The following is a 25,414-nucleotide window of genomic DNA, read 5'->3' on the forward strand; positions in this document are numbered from 1 at the left end:
TTTCTGTGCCCTCTTCTCTCTCTCTCTCTCTCTCTCTCTCTCCTTCTGTCTTTCTCTCTCTCTCTGTCTCTCTCTCTCTCTCTCTGTCCTTCTCCCTCTCTCTCTCCCCCTCTCTCTCTCTCTCTCTCCCTCTCTCTCTCTCTTGCTTTTGTATTAATGAGAACTTCTGACTCAGCAAGATGCCGTGTAAAAGGAACCATGTCCCTCTTGGAAAAACACTGTGTAAAAATGAACAGGATTCTGTTTCTATGCATAAATTCCTTAATAGAGCTGAGATTTTAGATTTTTTTTTTATCGTACTGAAAATAACGAGTAGGAAGCTTTTACGCATTTATGCCTCTCACTAATCAGCATAAGAAATAATGTCATGATTTTTAGAAGTCATAACCATTTTCTTTGACAAGAAACAGCGTCACAGTGTCGAGTACAAATTATTTTAATGTTGTCCAACCATATACGGAATTTGTTACGATTGTCGCACTGCAATCCATTCTAAGAACTCAAAACATGGAACCAGTATCAAATCAGAATTCTGTTCTACACTGGACCACGCATCTTACACTGATCCAACAGAGCTGAAAATGCCTCCCTGAAAGGTGATCGTGCTTCACGGTCCTGTTCTCTTAGTATGGTAAGTTGTGTTACCATTGAATGGTCAGAGAGGCATTTCTGTCAGTCAGTCATGAAGTCAGCTGTGACTGCAATGCTAAGCCAGGAGAGCAGATGCAGTGCTTTAATGCTCAGCAGGTTCCTGGAGCTCCAGTGCGGTCCTGTAGTCCTCCACTGCCAAGTGTGTCAGGCCCAAATGCCCACGTACATCCGCACGCAGCTTATACACCAGGGCGTCGCTGGGCTGGAGCCGCAGGGCTTCAACATAAACACCAACGCACACACATACATAGATGCATGCATACACACACACACACACACACACACACACACAGAGACACACACACACAAATACACACACACACACAGCAACACTGTCAGGAAAAAAAGACATGTTTGAGCCAGTGTCAAAACAGGCTTCACTAAAATTCACTAAAAGTGATGTGGGGGAGTAAAACTGTGCTCTTCGAGCCACATAAGAGAGACAATATACAATCAGTTTGCCTGGTACATTTCCATAAATTACATCACATATCACAGGCTTATGGATGGGGCTGTCATTCAGATACCATGCAAATACACTTAAAGAGATAGCTTTACAAGAAAAGCCCGGAAGCATTGAAGACGTGTACATTCCACAAAATGTTAAGCATTGTCTGGTCCGATCACAAAGCCAACAAATGTATTTGTGGCAGCTACTCACAAAGTTGGCTTACTCCAAATACTTTGGGCACGTATGAAGACAGGGAGGTGAAAATAACTTTGAAAATACAATTCTACACACACACACACACACACACACACACACGCATGCATACACACACACACACACACACACACACACACACACACACACATACAGACGCTATATAAAAGTGCAAAGGTTGCTGTAAAATCACAATGTTAAATGTTACAGTTGTCATTCTATAGCATCATACAGTGAAGCTCTTCATAACAGTTTTCCTTTTTTTTTTTTTTAAACGATAGCTGATTACCAAGAGGCAGAAAACTCATTACCCAGCGTTGGCCATCTGTTCATTAATATCCCTTCTGTTTAAGCAAAACGGAGCGTCATCAAAGCAATCCACAAAGGAAAGGAAAAAAATCCCCCCACAATATTCTGCTTGATAAAGATACATTTCCAAAGATAGCTACTTTGCGCTCATTTCTCAGACGACGATGTCTCAGCACTGTTGGGTAAATACTCGGCCCCTGGCGCTACTGGGTGGTTGCCATCGCCATGGTAACCACCTGGCTCTTGTCTTTAGTAAAAAAGAGAACTATCTCAGTGATTTGAGACGTGGGTCTTAAGGGGGACATGCGGCAGAGCTTTGGGTGGTGCAATATTTAGCTCCTTTTTGTTGTGTGACGGAGGCAGAGAGAGAGCGGCCGTTTCTGAAGAGCGCGACAGAAAGCAGCTCGGCCTCTCGACAGACGCGGCATGAGCGAACGAGACCGCGCAGATGACAGGCGAACTGACGCATTCACAAAGTGACTCTGTTCTCTTTTTCATCAGGCTTTTGGCTCTTTTGAGAGAGAGAACTTGGGGAAAGAAATGATTGACTATGCTATTGTGTGAAACCCCATTTGACTAATGAGACATGAAGAAAATGACTGTTAAATATTCCGAGATATTGTTCGGGATAATCACGTAACGGAGTGGTATATAAGCTTTGCTGAATGCTGTTTTTCTTTTCCATCTTTTGAGAGAGGGAGGAGACAGAAAATATTGCACTCGGTGATTACGAATCACTGCCGCTGGTGTTTGTTTTAATAGTCTGTTGTGGAGAGGAAGTGTTTCAGAGCCAGGGCAGGCGAGTTAGAATGCTTGGCCCACATGAATAAAATTTCTTCGCCAAAACCAAAATCTTTAAAAAAGCACGATGCAAACTTATTGCTTTTATTTAAACAAGCAAATAGTACCAACTTCATCCAAATTTATCGCAGTTAAAACTTAACATGAATTAAGCAGCATGATTTGCCTGTTGAGATCAAGGCAATGCGTTTGCATAATGTTTTCAGCCAAAGTTAACCATTACATCTTATGGTCCTAGTGGCCTTATAAGTTTTAGTGTGGGGAAAGTCTCAGTTCAGCTATGGGTCCAGACAGTCAGAGGGAATAAGTGGCATTGTTTGTAATCTCTCTGGAATTGTCCAACAGTGCAAGGTCTCATTATGCCTCTGTATTGCAATTTCAAAAGTCTACACAAACATAACTATGAGAGTATAACAATGTACTATAATTAATTAGTTGCCTATCAATCTTCCTACCCAAATTATGCCTGCATGAGCAGGATATTAATTAAAATGATAAACAGTGTGTCTTCATTTCACTGCTAAGCCATAAATTTTGAGCCGTATGCAGACCGTGTGAGGTGTATGCAGCAAAAGTGCCACTCATTCTGCGTGTGAGAGCAATTTTTCTGGGCGAAAGTCGGTGCAATAGCTATCTAGGATGTTCTGGAAAGTTCTAGCGTATTTCGGATACAAAAGCATCCATTTCTACTGAACTGGAAACAGATACCAAGATAAAAGCAAAGAGGAAAGTGGAGTAGTCCTGGCGCGGCTGACCTTGTGTGAGGTCCCTCTCAGCAGCTTCGTACTCCTTAATGGAGCAGTACAGATTGGCTCTGTTGAAGAACACATGTGAGGAGTAAGGGTTGCGTCTGAGGGCCTCGGAAAAATCCCGCAGCGCTTCCGGAACTTTCCGGAGCAAGGCCGACGTGATGGCCCTGTTCAGAACGGCCGAATCGTCACTGGGATCCAGCTCCACCGCCCGGCTGTAGTACTCACACGCCTGACCCAAAAGATGGTGTGAGAGGAACAGAGGATAGGATGTCACTCCATCTATCAACACATCCTGTTTGACTGTCTATCATCCAAACACTCTGAGCTAGAGGGGAAAAACAGGGTTTCTGTGGAAAGTCAGTTGAATCTCCTTTGCAGCAGGGTTTTTCCAGGCCTGTGGAACCCACTGGATAGAAATGTCATCGCTCTGACATCACTAATACAACACATATGACTTGTCTGTTAGTCAGCACTTCATTTATTAGTCTGATGCAGAGTTACATTGAAATTGTACTGTTTTACGGGTCCCGAAATGATAGATTTAAATAAATGCATAAACAAAGAGAACGCTGCTTTAGAGAATGTTATACTTTGTACCTGTTCAAACTGTCTGTTGTAGAAGAACAGGTTGGCAGCATTGAAGAAGGCCAGGGCAGATGAGGGGTTGAGTGATATGGCTTTCTGATAGTCTCTCATGGCTGCTACATTATCTCCCATAAACTGGTTTATCACACCACGGTTTGTGAAGAGCTGGTCTGAGAGAGGACTGAGCTGTCAATCGTGAAATGAAAAAAGAAAAAGTCACATGGAATCAAAAGTAACACAAGCAAGTTCTTTTAAGATATAAAGAACCTAAAGTTTCGCACCAACCACATCAAATTCACCACACAAGAGGCTTTGAGGTTGCGACTGCTCTTGTGCTTGAACGTCCTAAATTTAGCAACGCGCACCTTGAGAGCGTTGTTGATGTCCAAAAAGGCGGCGTATGTGTTGCTCATCTGGAGACTGACAACAGCACGTCCTTCTAATGCCTCCCAGCACTCGGGGTTGATATCAACAGCTACGGTGAACTGGTTCCACGCTCTCTGGAAACGTCCAAAAACCTGAAGGGACGTATCGACAAGGCTTTAGTGCAGATCAATAAGAGCGTAAGAGGCGACAGCCACTTTATAAGCTCTCAGTCGGGAGTAAACAGGAGATAATTAGAACCGGAGGATGAGTGCTCTGAAAAAGGGCGTTTGAATCAGATATCCTCGTGTTTGTTTGTGGCCGTTCTTATGCCCGCGATAGGATTCTGAACATGATGAACCGACAGGGTCGAGATTGCTGAAGGGCACCGAAGATTCTGAATGGGGTTACGACGACCAGGATCAAATCTCTCATAAACATGGTTTTACTTAAGGCTGTTTAAAAGCTTCCTTCCTCACGGAGAAAGCAAAGTTATCCAAAATGAACGTAGACCAAGCATGTTCATCTGGAGGAACCGTGTGAGTTTACAGACAACAACACACCACACACAGTATCACTCGCTGCAGAATTCAACGAATGATTTCAGGGCACCGTTGAAATGGTATAATGTTTACTGATGTAACACATTACACATGTTTACTTGTAATTTCTAGGTTTGTGGAAATATGGAGTGATGCCTTGAGGCATGTACTCTGTGTAGGCTTGTGTTGGCTAAGACATGCCATTTAGTGTTTCACAGAAGGGCATCATAGGTCAACTGGCTTTAACTATCTGGCCGCACATATCCTAGCAACCAACGCGTGCTAACCGTAGCTTTGTCACAGTACACTGTCACATTTACAAAGCCTGTTACTGAAAGCCCGCCCCTCTCCCTAGCTCTGTGCCGTCATTATCTTTTCAGATTGAATTAAAATCCAACAGTTCTCCGTATCATATTAACAACACGTTGAAAAATAGATTTGAAGTGTGAGGTTCTCCTGCGTCCAACTCTGAAGCAATTGAAAACTCAATTTGAGCCAATTTATTCTACATTACACAGTAGATTAATGACGAGTGTGGTCATAGAATGTGCTTGGCTACTGAAGTGCCATCAAGGCTGAAGAGACAGACCCAGCTCCATGTTTCCATGCTAGATTGGTGATGTGTCACTTATGTGTATGGGAGACATGCATCTCACTCTGAGGTTGCGGTGGGGCAAAACTACTCCGTGTTACAGGTAGTCTAAAATGTGCTTCTCTGAAATATGAAACTCCAAAAAAAAAAAAGAAAAAGAAAAAGGATATTTCACCAACGTAAGCCCAAATAAAGGGTCATCACGAACACTAGTTATCCCTCAAATCCTGAAAGAAGACTTTAAGATTTTCTTTAGGGATTAGAAAATATGAAGTAAATCCAAAGTGACATGCGTGTTCCAGATTAATGCTGGACACTGTGCGTTAATTAAGAGAATTACCTGGAAGTTGAAGGCCAGGCTGATGCGGGCGCTGGAGCAAAGAGGATTAAGGTGCAGGGCAGACAGGAAGTCCCTCTGGGCCTGTTTGGTGGCTTGGGCGTGACCGTAGTCCATGAAGACGTTGCCACGGCCCACGTACGCGTCGAGGAAAAAGGGGTTGAGCCGTATGGCTTGGCTGTAGGCCTTAACCGCCTCCTCCAACTGCCCAAGCCTGCAGGGAGCCACAGTCAGGTTAAACGCATGCATACGGAATAGAGCTTCAGTAACATCACAGTTCACACAATGACACCACAACGCAAAGGAAACAAAACAGCGACATGCACGGGGTAACCATAAAAACAAACCCTTAAACGCCACAGAACACCCGGCGACGCCGCAAAATGCATCCAGGAGCATCACAACAACCAGCAATACTTTAAATATATCCAGTAACATCAGAGCAGACCAAGTGGCATCACATACACAACCAGTGACATTACAACAAATCAAGTAACATTACAACAGGCAGTAACACTGCAACAAATAAAGTAACATTACAGCCAGTAACATCACAATCTATCAGTTAACAGTACAACAACCAGTAACATCACAATACATCAAGTCATAATACAACAACCATTAACAACACAATACATCAAGTCATAATACAACAACCACTAACATCACAGTACATCAAGTCATAATACAACAACCAGTAACATCACAACATCACAATACATCAAGTCACAATACAACAACCATTAACAACACAATACATCAAGTCATAATACAACAACCAGTAACATCACAATACATCAAGTCATTATACAACAACCACTAACATCACAATCTCTCAATTAACAATACAACAACCAGTAACATCACAATACATCACAATACATCAAGTCACAATACAACAACTACTAACATCACAATACATAAAGTCACATTACTACAACCAGTAACATTACAATACACTGGGTAACAGTACAGACACACTCACAACACAACAACATTCAATTAGCATCAGAAAAACACTCAGTGACACGACGACCGAGAAAACCAATGAAAACACGCAGGAGTCCATTTACATCACAACACACACACACAGCATCACAAACACAACCACGAACTGCACAAAACTATCAAATGCACCCAGTAGCATCCCAACCCACGTATACGTAACCCCACAAAAGCACGCACAGAACCTCACAACCGACACTCGATTCCTTGAAAATGATTGTGAATATTGTAAGGTACCGTGGAGAGCTTTCCTCTTAACACCTCACCGAATACAACCTCTCAGGACGAGTTTCTACGGCGCGCACGGCCTGCTGGTCAACACTTGGCTTTCACGCTCCTCTAATGAGTCAGGTCGACATAAATTATAAGAGACAAAAACGATTCCTCACAGCCACCTCCTACAGTGAAATCGCCTCCCCTCTGCCACATCACACTGTCGGAGCCTCGGGCCGGCATGTCATTCATTGCGGTGACAGGTCAATTACAGTGTATCAGGCAGCTAAGACAGTGTCTCTGTGGTTATGATCAATACAAATCACGGAAAAAAAAAAAAAAAAGATAAAAGGTCATTGGTCCACGGCAAAGCTCTGTGCTCAGCAGAGATCTCCTCTAGATTACTACAATAACCACCAAAAGTTCCCTGAAGGTTGTAATCGTTATTCATAAAATACCAGGCAGGATTTATCATCTATCATTTTGCCTTAAGCTACCATCTCAGTTCTGCCAACAGCCCAGGCAGAGAAGTTTAAAAAAAAAAAAAAAAACGGACCTCGTTCTGACGGAGGAAGATAGGTATAATTGAGCACAATTATTCAAATCGCAGCGGGGGAAAAAAGATAGGGACATGAGTGCAGATTCTCATTTTAAGAGGGGAAAAAAAAAAAAAAAAAAAAAAAAATGGTCTCGTTGAATTGTAGCAGTCTGATTGTGGTGGGCTGAGTACATGTCCCACTGTGCATTGAATGAAAGTTCTTATTCACACCAAATCTCAATCTTAGGTTCGCTTCAATCATCTAACTGGCTGGAAGGTGAAGAGGAGGGTGATTGTGATTCATAATCAGCAGGAGGAGGCTAACCTGTGATGGTAGACCCCCAGGGTATGATAGATGCTTGAATCCTCAGGACATTTTACTGCAGCCTCTTCAAAATCCTTCAGTTTTTAAACCAGAACCATATATTAGCATTCACATCAAATGTCTCTCTCTCTCTATTCTTTATAGGCACCGCAAAGAAAGCGGTATTGTGTATCGAAATTTACATTATATCTAAAAAAACAACAACAAAAAAAAACAGAAATATTGTAATGATTCACATGTATTGATTTTATCCTCTAAAGTCTCACCAGAATGTTCTACACAGCGTCCTTTGGCTTGAGACAGAAAATGACCATTCAAATTCTCTATGCTCTATTGCCTGATTACCGTGCGGGGTTTTCTTACAGATGCAGCTGAACTGTTTTGGTTTCCTGGCGTTTGGTTCTCATGGTTACCTGCAGAGCATTATGATGATCATTAAGCTCCATGTACAGAAGACCACGGTTAATCAGCACTCTCAGATCTGTCTCCTTTTGACTGGGGAGAAGCAGGACAATGCCATAGTCTCTCAAAGCCTACAGAATCAAAAGGGAAAAAAGGACACGCAGAGGGAAAACACAGAGCAGCCACACAGTCAATACATTATATATACATATACACAAACACACACACAGGCACACACACGCACACACACACACATATATACCAAGTGAGAGGAATGAGGAGAAACAGTCACCAGCTCATAGTTCTTCAGCATTTGGTAACACACAGCACGGTTGTAGTATGCAAATGAACAGGTGTTATCAATTTTTATGGCGGTGGTCAAGTCCTCCACTGCCCCTTTGTACATCTGAAACAACACACAGAGCACTAAAATTATACCCTTTCATTTATTCTGAATCTGTGTTTTTTCAAACGCTGTCCTCTACCAACCCCGACCGTTTCGTAAATTTGCTGCAGCCTTGAATCCACACAAATGACAGAACTAGTTGCAGTTAGATATCTGAAGATCAGCCAAGCTGAAAAAAGGTGTGATGTCTCAGAACTTAAACAGATATGTGAAACACCCGGGGGTCCCCAAGGAGAAGGTTGGGAAGTCGTAATTTCGGAAATCGTCTTTAATGATATTCCCCAAAAACAGCAGTATTGTGGAATGGCCATTTAGACATTTCGTGAGCGGGCCAGTCAGTACCCTCACAGGGTCTACGTGAGAGCATCTCAGAACTCAATGTGCATCAGATCAAAATACATGAGTATTTTTTATAAAGACAAGAGAGAAACAGTTTTTTTTTTGTTGTTGTCCTGACCTTCAGATGGTACTTGAGCGCTCCTCTGTAGAGATAAGCCCTGACACTCTTTGGCTGAATTTGAATAGCTTCATTGCAGTTGAGAATGGCTTTCGAATAACGGCCGCTGGCTCCATAGAAAGCGGCGCGGCTTAAATACACCTGAACGTCAAAGAATATACGGAGAACACATTCCATTCCAATTCCATTCCAACTCATTAGCTCTCTCGAGCACAGAGCACTGGTCTTTTGTCAAACACAGTTAAATGGCAAAAACAGTCGTCTTAGTCAGATTTTCAGCTTCAGCATATGAAACAACGTCAGCAGAAATGTCATTGTAACCTGAAAGAGGTTGGGGTTGATCAGTAAGGCGTGTTTGAAGTCTTGAATGCTCTTGGGTTGCTGAAGGCGCATGCGACAGAGGCCGCGCTGATGGTAAGCGTCTGCGTAGCTCGGATTAACCTTCACTGCGTTATTGAAAGCATCCACCGCCTAATAGAAGACACTCTTTATCATATAAACCGCACACAACATTCAAAGAGATACGGTTGAAGACTGAGATGCTACATGCCAGTGGCACCTACTGATTAATTGAATTATAACTGTTCGAACAACATGGCAAAGTTCCTTGACTCAAGGTCTCATTTACTGTACAAACCAGATATGGATTATCAAGTATCTGCGGTGGTGAGGTGAGATATTCAACTCGGGTGGAATCCTGCAGCAGTTCTCCAGGTTACGCAAGCAGCGTTTTCAGTACCTGTTGAAGGAGACCTTGAGCCATATAGCACATGCCCATCAAGTAAAAGACCTCCGCAGCCTCAAGGACTTTGACCAGGTTGGCCTCATTAGGATTCAGGATTTTCAGTGCTTTATTGAAGCTTTCCACCGCTTCCTAGGCATGAGAACGCACAATGCAGTCACCTACAATCAGCATCAAAAAGCTATTCTTTCAAGTGCAGTCACATACGTATGTACATTCAACTTGCGAAACGCATGCCATGAGCGAAGCTCGTGAAATATGCATACATCTCTCTCGGACTCACCATGAACTTGCAGGCCTTCATCTGCATCCTTCCCAGAAGGGTGAGGATGGAGGGAGAGGGCCGGCTGCTTGCCACGGCCATTAGACACGAAATGGCTTTGGAGTCATTCCCCAGGAAAGACTGCACAGCTGCCTGCTGGATCGGACACGAGCCAAGAGCTACGGGAGACCAGGCGATACGATTTGAGGTCACAAACAACAGTCTTGAAGTACTTCAGTCTGAAGGTAAAATGTTGGAGGAGTGGAGAAAAAAAAAAAAAAGAAACTCCTACACAAATTACTGAATGCTAGAGGCACGCATTTTTCAACTAGTTTATATGCGATGATCTCCTCTAACAGAACAAAGCCTCAGTAACGCTAACTAGACACCTGCCTGCATCTCAGGTTACACAGGAACCTAAATTAGCGCGCTCTCTGACGATTACAATAAGACCCGGGGTTAAATAAATGTTCAAATTATTCAAATATTTTAGAATCGTTTACATGGCTCCTTTATCTTGTTTCATTTTAAATAGAAATTATTACCATTCCACGAAGACTAAGTGCGCTATTGCAACAAAAGAGAAATACTATATGACAGGCTTGCACAATCTTTATCAAGACAACAATTTGTGCTGTTAGTTAAGAGCGCAAGGTCACAAGGAAAAAGGAGCAATGTGGAGAACAGGTCCCTACTGCTCTGATATTTCTTTGACCACGGTCTAATTAGAGTAAAGCACTTTCATGTCTGCTGTTCCTGTTTGTTTTAGCCCATTAAAAAAAAAGAGAGAGAGAGAGAGAGAGAGAGCAAGAAATAAATGATTACCTTCATTAATCTGGGCAGCATACTGAATATTGAAGGTTGCCAGATCAAACTCCTCCATTTCACACAAATACTGACCTCTACACTCAGAGGAAGGGAAAAAAACAAAACCAAATCTACAGCAGAAATCTTCAAACGGAATGCTTAAATGCCAAAACAAGAGCCGCTTGTAAATCAAAGACAAATAAAGATTACTGAGGCTTAGGAAGAAGTTTTTTTTTTTTTACAAAACGCCAAGAATCCACGGCACATTTAGAGACAGCCACATATCGAACTCACCTTAAGATGTACAGGTTTTGGACGTCTGGGTTCATGTGAATGGCTCGTGTCAGGTCTTTCAGAGCCCTGTTTAAATCATGCACCTAATTGCCATGAAAGGATACGCATTAGCTTTTTCACTGGCTGCCCACAAAGCAACGCAGCACAGTGGCCACTATACAGCATAACCCTATTGGCTGGGATCAGCCAGTGTCTGGATGTTTCAATTTCAGCACAGTCAAATGTGTTTGATGTACTATTAATCAGCTATCAGAATCTATTAATACTTTCCAGATTGCGAACGACCTTCGGGTCGGTTGACCCTGACACTACAAAGCTTCGGCTTCAAGCGCGTTCTGTGCTCGTCGACTTACGTTGTGATAGGCCCTGGCTCGGCAGATGTACGCCCTTATGTAGGTGGGGTTAAACCTCAGAGCGCTGCTGAACATTTTAATGGCTTCATAATTCTCATCCATCTTCAGCATGTAGATTAGACCCAGACTGACATGGGCGACAGCCACTGTCCTACGGTCGGAAAGCGACGGAAAAGTGAACGCGTCAGTGTTAAATTAACTCTGAGGGAGTTTGTATGGTCCTAATCCATTCATAATGGGACCAACATGCGGATTCTCCGAGACATGATTTCACTCTCTGTGTAACTTTAATACTGATGACATTATTTATTTATTTACCACGCGCTGCGAAAGAAAGGTCAAACCAGGCCTGAGAGTCGCTCTTTAAAAATGCACATTTTGGTCTTAAATAAAACCAAATAAAATTCCTCACTTTGAGTCTTGTCTTCATATGTGCGTCAACACAAAGAAGAAATCTCTTTTTCTTTACTCTCTTTTTTTTTGTTGAAAAGAAAAGTGAGTTTGAACAACTTTTAGCCTCTGTGAACTTCTTGTTCACTCTCTCATTCTCTTTTGCTTGATTCAGAATAAAGGAAAAGACTGCAGGGGGGCCAAGGACGTCACCTGTCGAGTTTGATCACGGCTTCAAAGTCTGACATCGCCTGATGCCAGTTTCTCTGTTCTGTGTAGAGCAGGCCACGGTGCAGGAAGGCGCTAAGGTTTTCCACCGTGTCATTGATGAGCACTGCAAAAACCAGCACATGACATCATCTGAATTCTTTCTCTCTGTACTGCACAGAAGGAGAGGAGTGAAGTCTTTTTTTCTTTTTTTTTTTCTCCAAAGCCAAAGACTTCTGTCAACTCACTAAACCCCTGCCAAAATCTCCTAAAACCACATGGCGGCTGAATACAGAATTACTATTATTATCATCATCACTGTCTCGTCTTTGAACAGTTTAATGCATCTGTTTCTCCACACAGCAAACCAAATCTCGTGCAAATGTTGTATTTTTCCACCAGAATAAACCGTTGTTAATGTTGCTTTCTCTTAAATGAATAAATAAGTAGATAATTGAAAGAGACCTTTTTGAAGGTGGGTGAGTGATGCTAATTTGAAGGTTAATGGGACAGATATTGACCAAAACCCTTTTTAACGGCTGCTGAGGGAATCGAAGCAGCTGTTTGAACGGATCCAATGTATCCGATGAAACACAAAGTGAGGACATGGTAGCTCTAATTCTCTCGGCAGGGCGAAGTCTTGGATAATGTCTTGGAAGTCTTGGGTATATGCACATGCATTAGATAGATGGCCACGTCTTCACAACCTAAGGCGATGACAGCGACTTAAATAATAGCCCGTGGAAGAAGGTCAAGCCTGTGCAACACTAATATTCAAAATACTGGATCACCGTTCAGTCTGTCAGGGGAGTTTGACTTTAACAGCAGTCCTCAGGTTATATACAAAGTAATGAGAAATGTAAATTCCACCAGTCAGGCAAGAGCGTGTTTTTTCTGTAGAATGCACCCGACCAACGGAACGCATGAACATCAGTAGGGGTTGATATATTTTTGTGTATGCGTGTGTGTGTGTGTGTGTGTGTGTGTGCAGTACCAGAGGTGCTGAAGTCTCGGAGGGCCATTTCAGGCAGTCTGCTCCTCAGCAGACAGCCTCGGTAGTAAAAAGCTTGCCAGTTGTTGGGATCCACGTGGACGGCCAGTGAATAGTCCTCGATGGCTGACCGGTACTGGCCCAGTTTCGCAAAGACCCTTCCTCTGTACGTCCTACAACGTGAAATATTCGGAGAATGATTTTCTTAGTCGCCTGTGTGACAATAAAAAAATAATTTTGTTTTTGTGTGTTTTCCTGTCTTCATCATCTCCTACGCTGTCTATCACAGACCTTGTCATTATTAGCCTGCCTCTCTCCAGAGCTGAGCAGTCATGCTAGAGGTTACGTATTAAAGCAAAGTAAAGTCACCTCAGGTGGTCTGTTTTCACTGTTAACCCAAAGAACAGTATCAGTGCTGCAGTTCTGTCCTGTCTTATTCGTACATTACTTGCCGTTTTTGTGCTACCCTGTCTGAGTACGTGGTCGGAATAACGCGTTTCAAGAAAACGTAAGCTTGAACTCCGTAGAAATCCTCTGCTCTGCTTGTCTCGATGACACTGTGTCTTTACAACAGCGTCAGTAAAGCTGTTCTTTCATCCGACTGTTGTCGCTAAATGAGGAAAAATAAAATAACTACAGCCCCTTGCATGGCCCACCTGGCTGTGGAGTGTCTTGGCTCCTGCTGGAGCACGAGCGAAAAGTCCGACAGCGCCACCATCCAGTTGGAGATGTTAAAGTAGTGAAGGCCGTGGATGAGCAGAGCGTCCGTCCTCGCCGGGTTCACCGCGAACGTCTGGAGGACACAGCAGACACCACACTGTAGAAAAAAAGCTCCTACAAACAGGTCTCATCGACATGCAGTCCCGGATTAGGGGAAACATGAACCTCTGTGGAACACCATACTACAGCCTGAACCCAAACCGGAGATCTAAACAGCACAAGCAGGTTAGAAAAGCGTTCCCAAATAAGCAGCTGTGTTTAAGATGGATGGGTTTTCTCAACTGCCACCCCCCCCCCCCCCCCCTAGACTTCACATATTGGTCCATAACTCTAAGACCTAGTTCAAGAGGCAAAGGGCTCAGTGAGTCAGTGTTGAATCAGAGAACAAACACGCTGTCTTACTGGTCCCCAGAACTGGAGCTGAGAAGACAAAGCTGTGTGTTAGATAAGACAAATTAACATAATACTGCTGAACGTTAATGCCGGTTAATCAAAAAAAGAAAAAGAGAGCGAGAGAGAGAGAGAGAGAGAGAGAGAGAGAGAGAGAGAGAAAAAGGCAACACTTAATGATGGATACCATTACAGAGTGGTGTTTGAAAGAGAGCTCACTTTGGCGTAGTCCTCCATGGCCAACAAATTTTCATTTCTCTGTTCGTACATCTGCGCCCTCTTGAAGTAGTTGGAATCATCATCGGGCCTGCAATTTATAGCCTGCGTGTAGTTGATTATCGCAAGAGTGGTTTCCCCCTTCAACCTATAGATCTCCGCTCTGGATTTGAAGGCGTCTGTAAACCAAACATCAGAGTGCCGGTCAGCGTTAAGAGCTCTCGAATAGCTACTTCGCGTACAGCGTAAATGCACATAAAGACCGGCTAGACTCAACACATAACGCAAAAAAAAAAAAAAAAAAAAACCCTGCCGCTGCACACCAGCCATTACCTCCGTATCTGAAACCTACTTGCTGTTTGTATTCGGTGTAGGAGCATATTTATTATGCCATAAGCATTATGCAGATGGTAATTCAGATGCTTAAAGGCACCGTAGATATGAAACTGGTGCATCATCATTTGCCTCTTATTCTCAGCGTAGTCATGGTTACTGTACCGTGGGGCTCAGACAAACCTGCGTGTTTCTTGTTGTGTTTGATGATGAAGTTAAGATCATCCAGAGCGCAATTAGGGTCATTTCTCAGCAGGTAGACGCTATGTCTATGCCAGTATGCGTCCAGTAAATGGGGCTCCTGGGAGATGGCCTTTAAGAACACAAACACACAAAATCAATCAATCATTTAACACGAAAGATGCCAAACAGCTTCAGTCTGCAACGTAAAAACCCTGTAGTCACCAAATCAGTATCAGGCTCGGGGAGTCTGCAGCTTTTTGAGAAAACAGCCTTTGCATAATGAAAAAAAAAACAAAACAACCAAACTACAAATTGAAGCTTTGGAAACCGTAAGGAAATAAGGAAAAAACTAATTAGCCGGTCGAGTTGTTGGATTGTGTAAAAAGGTTGTAAAATAAAGTGAAAGCCTGCAGATACACAGTCGTCCAGGAAAGAGTATGTACAACACTGTCACAAAAACAAGTTCTCCACGTTTATCATGTTTACACAGGCAAACAAATCCGTGGTAAGGATCAGTAATTAGACAGTCAGTCCAGAAAATGCCATCTTACAGCGTTGAGGTCTTCCAGGGCCTGGTTGAGACAGCCAAGTTTTTTGTAAAGTGCCCCTCGGCGACAGAGGTTAAACGCGCTGTCCTTCCCCTCTTCAGCCATGAGCTGGGTCAGTCTGGCAACCTCGCTCTCCAGATCGGCGGCAGTAATGCCGTCGTCGAGAGTCCGCGAGAGGTCCACCCAGTCCAGCTGCTGGACCTCCTCCTTTGCGGGAAGACTCTCTGACGACTCGCTCTGTAGGTCAGCTTCAGTCGTCTCCTTCTTCTTGGTGCTGCTCTCCTCAAGCGGAGGGAAGACTTCATCAAACCAGATGTTCCAGATGTCTCGAACCCACTCGCGAGGAGGGTAGTCGTCGGGAATGCCACCCCGTTCCGCGGCAAAGCTCTCAAAGTCCAGCAGAAGAGGCAGGCTCGGGCGGCGGAGAAGAGATGCATGCTGGGGAGAGGCAGCCGGCTTTCCAGGTAGATGACTCAGCGACTCGCTCCTAATTGATGACAGATAGCGGTGTCATTTCTATCTGATGTCAACAGACAAAAAATCACGCTAAACTACGCTGACGTCTAATTTGGTGCAATTCTGGCGCTTAAAACCGACTAAGACGCTCACCTGGAAATGGTTCGTGGAGGCTCCTTCAGTTTCTTATGGATGTAGGCCAACTTGACGGCCGTGAGCTTCTTGTTCGTTCTGGCGACTCTACGTCTGGGGCGATAAACACTGTATCTCCTCACGGACTGCTCCCCCAGCACCGCTCCTCTGCCTCTCTCCCTGCGTTGCTGCACGAGGGCGTGGTTTGGAGCCCGGTCTGGATCCTTGGCTCCAGCCATCATAACATGCTGGGCCGCCTGGCCGGTTGCGGAGGGCGCACACGCGGTCAGCTGCTGACTCCGTCTGACCGCGTCTAGCTCTCTGGTGACCGCGGTGAAGTCTGACCGCAGTCTCAGGGGGGTGTCCGGCTCCAAGCTCAAGTGCGGAGCAGACCGGGATCGTTTTATCTGGGAGATGAAACCGGCAAATCAGACGTGAAAAGACTTAATATCAGCGCTAACAATACTAATGGATATAAATACCGATCAATATCAGACCTGAAAAAAGAGAAAGCGGTCTATAAGCCCAATTGCGAGCTTTTATGATTCACTTTGCAGATGATAGGAGACCATTATCTCAGCGAAAGACGTTTCACACAGCATTTTCACCTGGAACCCTCTATTTTTATACCACACGGGGGACAGCACAACAGTCGGTCATTAGAACAGTGTATATGGGAAAATAATTGGCCGTTGCTGAGAGGTTGCTACTCATTACTGGAATTTATGTGCGGTAGGATTTATCTCCTGATGTAACTGTGGCTGTTGCAGGGCATTCTGGGTGTGAAAAGGCAGAGACGGCAGATAAAGAGCCTTAGCGATAAACCCTGACCGGAGCATTAGAGCCCGTGCCGGATGAAGCGTGCGGGGTCTGCTCCTCCTGGCAAAGGTCCGTCAGGGACTTGTGCTTGCAGAACAGGATGTTTTCCTGGCGCTGAAAGCGATACATCAGTTAAATTCTTATCAATCTAATCAAACTCAGAACTCTCACAGTGAAGAATTTAGAAACACATTGGATCCAAATCAAAAAACCTATAATTCATGCTAAAGAGAAAACATGCAATTTTTTCAGCTTACAACCAAATCCTAATCATAGGAAATACACTGGGGAATCTTTAATACATTTTTGGCATGGAACACGTTTTTACTCAGGCGCTTATGTAACGGTAATGAGGAAATAATCAGGCACTCTGTCATCGTTTGTCATAGATCCTCCTGGTTTGAGAGGCTAACATAGTATTTGTGTTTTGTGGGTACTGGGGGAGCCAACACGGTTCACTGATAGTATTTGGTAGCAAACTAACCAATGAGATGCGTCTCTCTGTCTCCAGTACTCCAAATATGGACTCGTCCACATGCTGCAGGAGGTGTTCACTGGACGGATCGTGTCGAGTCGCCTACAGAAATGACATCATAACATCAGTAAGGGTGAACTTCAATGTCAGAAGACCAGCACCTTTCATATAACAGTATTCCAACATACATCAAAACAGGCTATAAATTACATTCCCCAGTAGATTACATACACACTGCATGTCCAGGTAACATCAGCTGTATGCTCAGACTGGACCCAGTGGATTGAGATCACATCCCCACAGCAGCATCAGTTCATTAGTACCATACCTGGCTTTGTTCCCGTTTTGACCTCTTTTAGGTCTTTCACAAAATGATGAAATAGCTCACAGCACTGCTTCACATTTGCATGATTGTACCGTATAATAAGTTGAAAATGCTCTAAGCTCAAACAAACAAACAAACAAACAAACAAACAAACAAACAAACAAACAAAAAGAACTGCCACTGTTTGAGAAAACATCAGTGAACAGATGGGGCACACAGCATTGTGAAATGTTGCCTTTATCTCTCCCAGCGGACTGTCAGGAAAGTGAAGATCCATCTGCTCACTGGGAGGATACAGCGTTCTACCTGGTACTTAGGAAAGAGCTTGTCCTTCAAAAAGGATGGGGCACAGCGGAATTTAGGAGGTGCTGGCTTCCAGAACATTCTCAGCTCATTGCGACACAGTGTGGCCTGTAGAAAGAAACAGAGAGAGACATGGAAAAAAAAAAGAAACTGTGAAGATATGGAGAACATACAGTGAGATGTGATAATATTCACACCTTGACCGTATTCCACTTTACATTTCACACACCAGAACTATACAACTGAAGAGAACACCACAAGGAGATCTGAAACTGATAGTATTATCCCTATGTGTGTCATTTAAAAGGCCACTCCTGCACAGCTCCTGTACAGCTCTCTCTGTGTGTATATGCTGCCATCTAGTGGCCACAGCCCTACAGAAACAACAACATGCCCAGAAAAAATATTTTGCATAATTTGTGGATTTTTTTTTTTTTTAAAGCACATTACCTTATTTTTACATCATCATTACCTTATACATAACCACATTACCTTATTACATTACCTTATAACCACATTTCTTGATCAAAGTACTTTTTTTTCTCACGTCTGATTTTAAAGGATAGCGGGTTACTGTTTGAGGAGATGGGATAAGGATTCATGTTAAAAACGTAACTGCTATGTTTTTTTACAGAGGGTCTCTAAAATTTCTTTTGTAAAAACTAACAAGCATCATGATAAGAAGAGCCAGAATGTAACTAGCTGTAGGTGTGTTGGATATCTCATGGAGTGGATCAGCGTTTCGTGACAGTGCCTGTTTCACAATAAACTTCGTTTAAGTTTACAGAAAGATGACCAAAAGCAAAAAAAGAAAAAAAGAAAAAACTTCGGTTTGAAAGATATTCTTACGCTTTCTCCGTACACCATCATTCTGGGTTTCTCCACGTAATGTTCAGCAATTCTCTGCCAGTCCAGGAGAATCTCAGAACCCCGTGGGGATGGGTCTGGGACAAATTTCTTTTCATCCGACTCTCCGTCGGGAACCACAGAGAGCCCTTCACGCACTAGCCTAAAGCATACGGGACATCAGATATGACCCAGGGTGCTGTCATGATCATGTCTATCAAGCATGGCTGTGGATGGGAGACAGTAATCTCTCTCTTTCTTCTCCATTTCTTTTAACATCCCAAAACTGATTTTTCTCAGAGAAAATGTTTGAAAGAAAATAATAAACAGATACACACATACAAAAAAACAACAAACAAAAAAAACAAAAAACAAAAAAACTATCAAACTCTGAGGTAAACCATCACTTGTTTTGACCTCTCTGTGTCAGCTTCCTCGGCTATGTGGCTCGGTGCTGCCCTCTGCTGACACACCCGCATCATTGCAGCGAACAGACTGGGTGTGTGGCACACTCGAGAAGCCAGTTGTAGTTCCACAGGCAAGACTTGACTGGCAGGAAGTGTACAAAGGTGATGGATGGTTTTGTATTCGCTGGCACTGTGAATGACATAAATGTCAAATTGTATCACTTACAAAACCTGCATATATCTCTATTATATTAGTTTGGTGCATTAACAATTACTGTCAAGTCAAAACATTAGAAGTATTCTATTCAAATCAGTCTATTGGGAAACTGGCAATCTGCCTCTACAACATTTTGTGACCTGTTTTGACATGACGTCAAGGAAAACATTTCACCTTGATTGAGCACAAATCTAGAAATATCTAGGCTTTTTTTTTGTTGTTGTTCACGAAAATCAGTTTCAAATGCATGAGACTGTTGTTAAGACAATCTAAGAGACCAATTTTACACTAAACAAACCTAACTCCATTAATCAGTCAGAATGACCTCATGTACCAGCAGTTATATTCTAAGGACCTTTCTGTTCTAACCCCTTTCAACAGTTACAACGGTGCATGGTTCCGTGTAAAAAAAAAAAAAAAAAAAAAAAAAAGAAAGAAAAGGGGGGAGCAGTTCTCTTCAGTCAAAGCAGATGATTTGGAAGACATTATTTACACAGGTCGCCCTGGCCATAACTTCTCACCAATGTTTGAACTAGAGACGAAGGAGGGGGAGAGAAGGAGAGTTTCCTCTGTGTGTGGCCTCTTTGTGTTGGTCTGACTGCAGACAGGGGGGGAGAAGAGAAGGGCTCAGAGCCGCCCTGTGCTCTCCTGTTCGACTGACAGTGCCAATTTATTGCAGGCGATTCCTTCACTTGAGCCTGTCACCGTTCAGATTTATCACTGCTCGCTCTCTCTCTCTCTCTCTCTCTCTCTCTCGGTACGGATAAGCCCTGGCAACAGACCCGGGGAGGTCAGCCCAAAGTCATCGGCCTTGCCTTCATTGAAAGGAAACATTCCTAAACTGTGAAGTGCAACCTTCAACCCACTCGCTATCCATCTACCCCCACCAAAGGCAGTCTGTTTTCATATAAAATCTCTCAACCATGTCCTTCGGAAACCTTTCAGTGACCCCTGTGCTTGCAAAAGCTAGTAATTAAAAGGCACTTGTTTTTGGTTGGGTTTTTTTTTTTTTTATAGAGGGGTTGGTTGTGGGGGTGTGGCATTAGTCCAGCTCAGCACTCGCAGGTAGTAAATCTAGCATTCACAGGTGAGTGGAAGGGACTGGCTTTTGGAGGAAACTGTGGGCGTCTTGGCTCCAGACAGACTGAGCCCAACGAGAAGAGTAGTAAGTGAGTGTAATTACTTGTTGTGTCACTGGGTCTGAAACGGGGCGGGGCGGGGGGGTGTGCAGGTAGGGTTGATGACAGCTTACTCACTTCCAAAAACCCTCCTGCTAAGAGCTCAACAAACTCCAAGGCCACCTTCCACGCCTGTCTGCTGGAGTCACGGTGGGAGATCATTACATTGATAACGAGGCAAACAGATCACTGCATGAACATTCCCCAAAATCAGTCAGAAACACAAGCAGAGACGTAGACTCAAGCGCGGTCCTATTGTACTCTCGAACGGCAATTTTTCTGAAGAACTAATTTTATGCAAACAGACAGATCTTCTCCTGGGTATATTAAATCATTTTATGCTGTGCTACTGATGAACAGAACATTTATTACCTCAGTCTGGGGATTAGGGTTAAAACAACTTGTTGGGGCAACTATCTGTAATCTTTCTGTTGCCTGTAGTGGTATTTTGATAGGTGATTTGATGGGTGATTACTTGGTTCTAGGGGCCCACGTTGCCAACAGGGAGAGGCCCTGAATGGTGTCGGGTTGCTGCGATATTCTTTGTGGTTTTGGAACTGGTGCTAAAGTGTTTCCTTGAACCACCAATACATCTTCAGGTTTGACCTTTGAAAAAAAAAACATTGAAAATGTGAATGTCTCTAAATTCATTTACAGCCATAAGAAAGGAGCAAATGCACATAGCTGTCTATCGAGAACACTATGACCGAAATAAAGCCACGATCTTTATCACTAGAATAAAACTGAACGTTTTAAAGAGGGCAGAAAATGGATATGTGCTTCAGCAGAGAGTACCCTTGCGGAAAGCGGCGTAACGTCATCTGAACCGGATCCAGGCTCGGTCTGTGAGACACTGGAGGGGGCAAACTTGTAGGTCATCTTATAGTCACACGACGGGACAAACTGTGAGGGCCGTTTTTCCTTCGCGGTCCGCAACAACATCTGCGGAACGGAGGGTTCCTTTTGACTCGGAACCTGTGAAAAGCCATGAGAAGAATGGAAAAATCAAACACATGTATTCGGTTTTAATTACTGTCACTTTAAATAAACTGAAGGTGTTTTTTTTTCAGTACCGTCCTTATCCTGTACCTGTAAACCAACAGTATTGCATTAGCTAAGACTTTCCCCTGCTGTAACATGCCTGATTCACCTCATTAGCCAATGATCAAATCCTTAATTAGCTGAAGCAGGTGGGTGAAAGCAGGACGGGGGGTGGGGGGGGGGGTGGTTTAAACCAGCAGAGCTGTAGGCCTCCAGGAGCAGGATTGGGAAACACGCGTTTATGACACACTATATCCCGTCACAAAGACTCTCTGCATTGTGAAATTTAGTGGACTGGGACTTTTCGGTCTCTGTCAGGGTCCTGTCGTAAATCAACGCGGGCGTAGGGAGAGCCTGAGAGTACTTCGCCTGGTCTCTGCCAAAGTATTTACAACTGCCCTTAATCAAGTCAGCTTCATCAGCTGAAGCCAATACGACCAGAACGACCCGCGGACCTAAATCAGGGCTCTGATACACGGTGTGTATTTGTGTTTTGTTCCTGTTTGAGTGTATGACTCAGGATTTCATGCTTAATGTATCAGCTGTAGTTAAACGAAACAGTGGTCTAAACGGTAGAGAAAAATCCATACCGCCGCTGTTTGTATAGGCGGCACATCGCTTGGCTCTTCATGTTCCTCTTCAGCCTCTTTCTCCAAAACTATTGGCTCCTGTAACACAGTTCCATTGTATGCATAAAAACATATATCAAAGAACTGATGAAAGTGAATCCAAAACATATTTATCATTATATAACCACAGAGCAATAACAATAAGCCTCAGCATGTTATACAATAACAAGATACCATACGTATTCATTACAACATCAGTATAAGGCTGTATGCATCATGCCCTGCACTGTGGGCTGACCTCATCATCCATACAGGAGGCATCTCCAAGCATTTTCTTCATCACTTCCTTTATGATCTGATCCGAGGCAGAGAACTGGTTGCCCCCCCCGCTCTGTAGGGAAGTGATTATCTCGTCCACCGTGCGCCTGCTTTTCCTGACGAGGTTTTTGGCGGCCGCCACGAGAACCTCTGGCACCCTCTGCTGCTCGTTCTCCCTCGGCCCCGGAGACGTTACCCCCGCAATGCTCCTGGCCTCCTTCAACAACTCTGTAGTGGATTTCAGAGTCTGAGTGGAGCCGGTGACCTTGCCGCTATGGTCTGACTTTGAGTCATGGCTGCTGGAAGACGACTGTAGCTGATGGTCCTTGCTGGGCTCCCCCTTTTTTACCTTTGCGTTTCTCAGCGCGGTTCTGTCTGACTGTTCGGAGTACAAGCTGTCGCTTTCTCCGGTCACATCAGTGCTGTCAGAGCTTACAATGCGGCTATCTCTCGGGGAAGGTTTCTGCGGTACTTGTGAGAGAGCGGGTATCTTCTCCGCATCGGACACCTGCCGTGAAAGCAGCCGGGCCTTGTGAGGTCGAGCCGCTGTCGACGGCCTCTCCGGTCTGGGTTTGGCGGGAGGTTGCGGCCTTGCGGACAGGGACACTGTAGCGACTGTGCCGGCGAGCTGAGCTATGACTGGCCTCGTGGAAGCCTTACGTCCTGCTTTGTGCTTTGCTGAAACCTTTGTGCTTGTAGATCCGTCCTCTGAAGACACGTTGGGCTTTGTGCTATGACTGACACTCATTTGGGAGGTCTCCCCTGAGATGCTTTGCGATAACATATTTTTCTGAAGAGAACATAGTGGGGGATTGAGAAGATCCTGGGAGTCAACTGTAGACACCTCAGTAGAGACAGGTGGGGCCCTAGTTTCAAATCCTCCTGGTAGGTTAGGATCCACAAATGTAGTGACAGTATTCACCTGTGCAGGTAACTGTGTCAAGAGAAGAGGGTTAGGAGAATAGACTGGGCCAGTGGTGTGCCGAGAGGATTCACCAATAACGCACTTCATCTGCTGGTTGTCCCGTTGCGATTTTCGCCCCTTCTTCATCTTCAGCTCCTCGCTGTATTCCAAAAGTTTTTCCTTTCCCGGGATTGGATATCTTTATATATGAAAAAGTCATGGAGATGAAGTGTCATTCAAGACAGTTCATCAAGAACTGTCATTTGCTGTCATTGATTAACAGTAAGAGGCTTTCGGAATTCGTACACAAACTATTCAGTCAATCAATCAGTCATTTAAGCTAATGTCAGTTGCCTCGTTAGTCTAATTTTTCTAAAACAGTTGTGAGCTATCACTAGGCGTAAACCGCAACATTCCCAAAACCAAAAGATCAAAAGACGATGGTAAAACCTAGGAGATTTCCAAATAATTAAAAAAAACAAAAACATACGTTAGCATATTCAGAATTTTTACTCAATGAAGAATTCGTCATTCGTCAAACCTACTCTGAATTAATGGAGTATGGTTGGGTCACCACAATATGGGCTACTTTGACAGCTGCGCTACGCAATAGCTTCCGGCAACCGAGTTATTTTAAACCAGAAAACGGGCAATCTGTGTCTAAAATCAGTTGTCAGTACTTATTACTCCATACTCAAACGATTATTATGCACAACTTCTCTATCTGCAAGACGGTTTTTTATTTTAGACAAAATGGTTAAATCTCTTTAATTCTCTTCTTAAAATCTCATAACTGTGTTACTCTCAAAGTTGCTAAGCTAATTTAAGACATGATAATCTGCTGATAAAATGTTCCTGGCGGAAACCTGAAACCTCCGAATAAATCACAATCTTACCTGTTCGCAAGTGCGTACAAACGCAGAAAAAATTAAAAACGCACCGCCTAAACTGGAAAATCAGCCAATATATATAGATTTGCCTTGAAATTCGATTGCACCTAACTTCTGCGAACTTTCTCGTCGCACATTAACATAGCAGCAGTAAGCTGCCCGATATCTCCTAGCAACCACTCCAGACAACTGAGAAGCCGCTTGCAGCCATAGCTGAAGGCTCATAAACAGTTTTAGGAATTTACGGAATATTAGAGCAGCCTACGTCACTGATAATTTTTAACAAGAGTGAATCTAAACTATAATACACGCAGTCTATGCGCAAAGGAAAATATACGAATGTGTTTAGTACAATTGCTGTTTTCTCCAAGGGCAAAAGCTATACACTTGTAGCCAATCATTCATTGGAAACGCACTTTTAATTTTGACAATTCCGTCATGTAAAGTGTTCCCTGTTTAAAACTTAGTGTGGCATTGGCTACGTCACATCGGCTGCGTTTTCAGCTTGCTGTTCAATTTGTCATCCACTAGGTAATCCTAACATCAGTGAATATATATATTCTTTTATTTTAGATTTAATTGTGTTCTTTTTTTTTTTTTTTTTTAGCATATTCGATTGTTATCGCATGGTGTTTATTTTCTGTGGATAAAGCCAATTACGGGGAATGATTCATCAAACTTTACTCTTAATCGGTATGAAGTTGTAGGGACGTGTTAAAATGATGGGGGCAGTAGCGTAACTTTTTCTACATGAACGTAGAAAACGTACCTTAGCAACCATTCGTTTGGGCCACTGCAGTTTTAGTCCAGGTGGACAGCCCCTGAGCAATTCTTATGAATTAAAATATGGTGTATCGAAATTTGATGAAAGGAACGTCAAACAGGACAATCAAAGCAAATATTATTGTTTCAGTCATTTGCCTAAACTGAGTCTGAGACCCTCAAGGTGAGTCTAAAAGTCTCATGTACCTTCCACACCCACTTTTCCCCGCCAGTGGATAGAACAACGGTTGAAAGATCTCAGCTCAAAGAGCCGTTTCATGGCATGCCGTGCTAATCGATTTACGCTTTAATGGTGTTAGAGATCATTCGGCGATAATCCGTTGTAAGTGGATAATCATCGATGTTGTTCGTTCATTAACAGGTTTACAGGAAA

General features: G+C 43.6%; 1 protein-coding gene across 1 annotated transcript; it reads right to left on the minus strand.

The window, feature by feature from the left end:
• Positions 1-733: 733 nt before the first annotated feature.
• Positions 734-23,515, minus strand: ttc6 (tetratricopeptide repeat domain 6). Its single transcript, XM_030787713.1, has 30 exons — positions 22,445-23,515; positions 21,332-21,511; positions 19,880-19,890; positions 19,152-19,331; positions 18,738-18,897; positions 17,871-17,996; positions 17,270-17,362; positions 16,798-16,893; positions 15,988-16,373; positions 15,382-15,865; positions 14,831-14,960; positions 14,318-14,493; positions 13,645-13,781; positions 12,992-13,161; positions 12,004-12,124; positions 11,401-11,551; positions 11,048-11,130; positions 10,772-10,848; positions 9,968-10,125; positions 9,682-9,816; positions 9,264-9,413; positions 8,943-9,083; positions 8,372-8,485; positions 8,091-8,210; positions 7,678-7,751; positions 5,600-5,810; positions 4,128-4,280; positions 3,775-3,948; positions 3,181-3,406; positions 734-867 (listed from the first exon to the last, which is right to left on the minus strand). Exons 1-30 carry the CDS (start codon positions 23,513-23,515, stop codon positions 734-736), a joined length of 5,622 nt encoding a protein of 1,873 aa, XP_030643573.1.
• Positions 23,516-25,414: the final 1,899 nt, after the last annotated feature.

Source organism: Chanos chanos, chromosome 1 (assembly GCF_902362185.1).
Source record: "Chanos chanos chromosome 1, fChaCha1.1, whole genome shotgun sequence".
NCBI classification, from domain to species: Eukaryota; Metazoa; Chordata; class Actinopteri; order Gonorynchiformes; family Chanidae; genus Chanos; species Chanos chanos.

Coding starts and splice junctions, on each gene's coding strand:
- ttc6 (XM_030787713.1), bottom strand. CDS start 23,515: ATGAAGAAGGGGCGAAAATCGCAACGGGACAACCAGCAGATGAAGTGC. Junction 14,961..15,381: donor CCCTGGAAGACCTCAACGCT/GTAAGATGGCAT, acceptor GTGTTCTTAAAG/GCCATCTCCCAGGAGCCCCA. Junction 5,811..7,677: donor CTGGGGGTCTACCATCACAG/GTTAGCCTCCTC, acceptor GGCTCCCTGCAG/GCTTGGGCAGTTGGAGGAGG.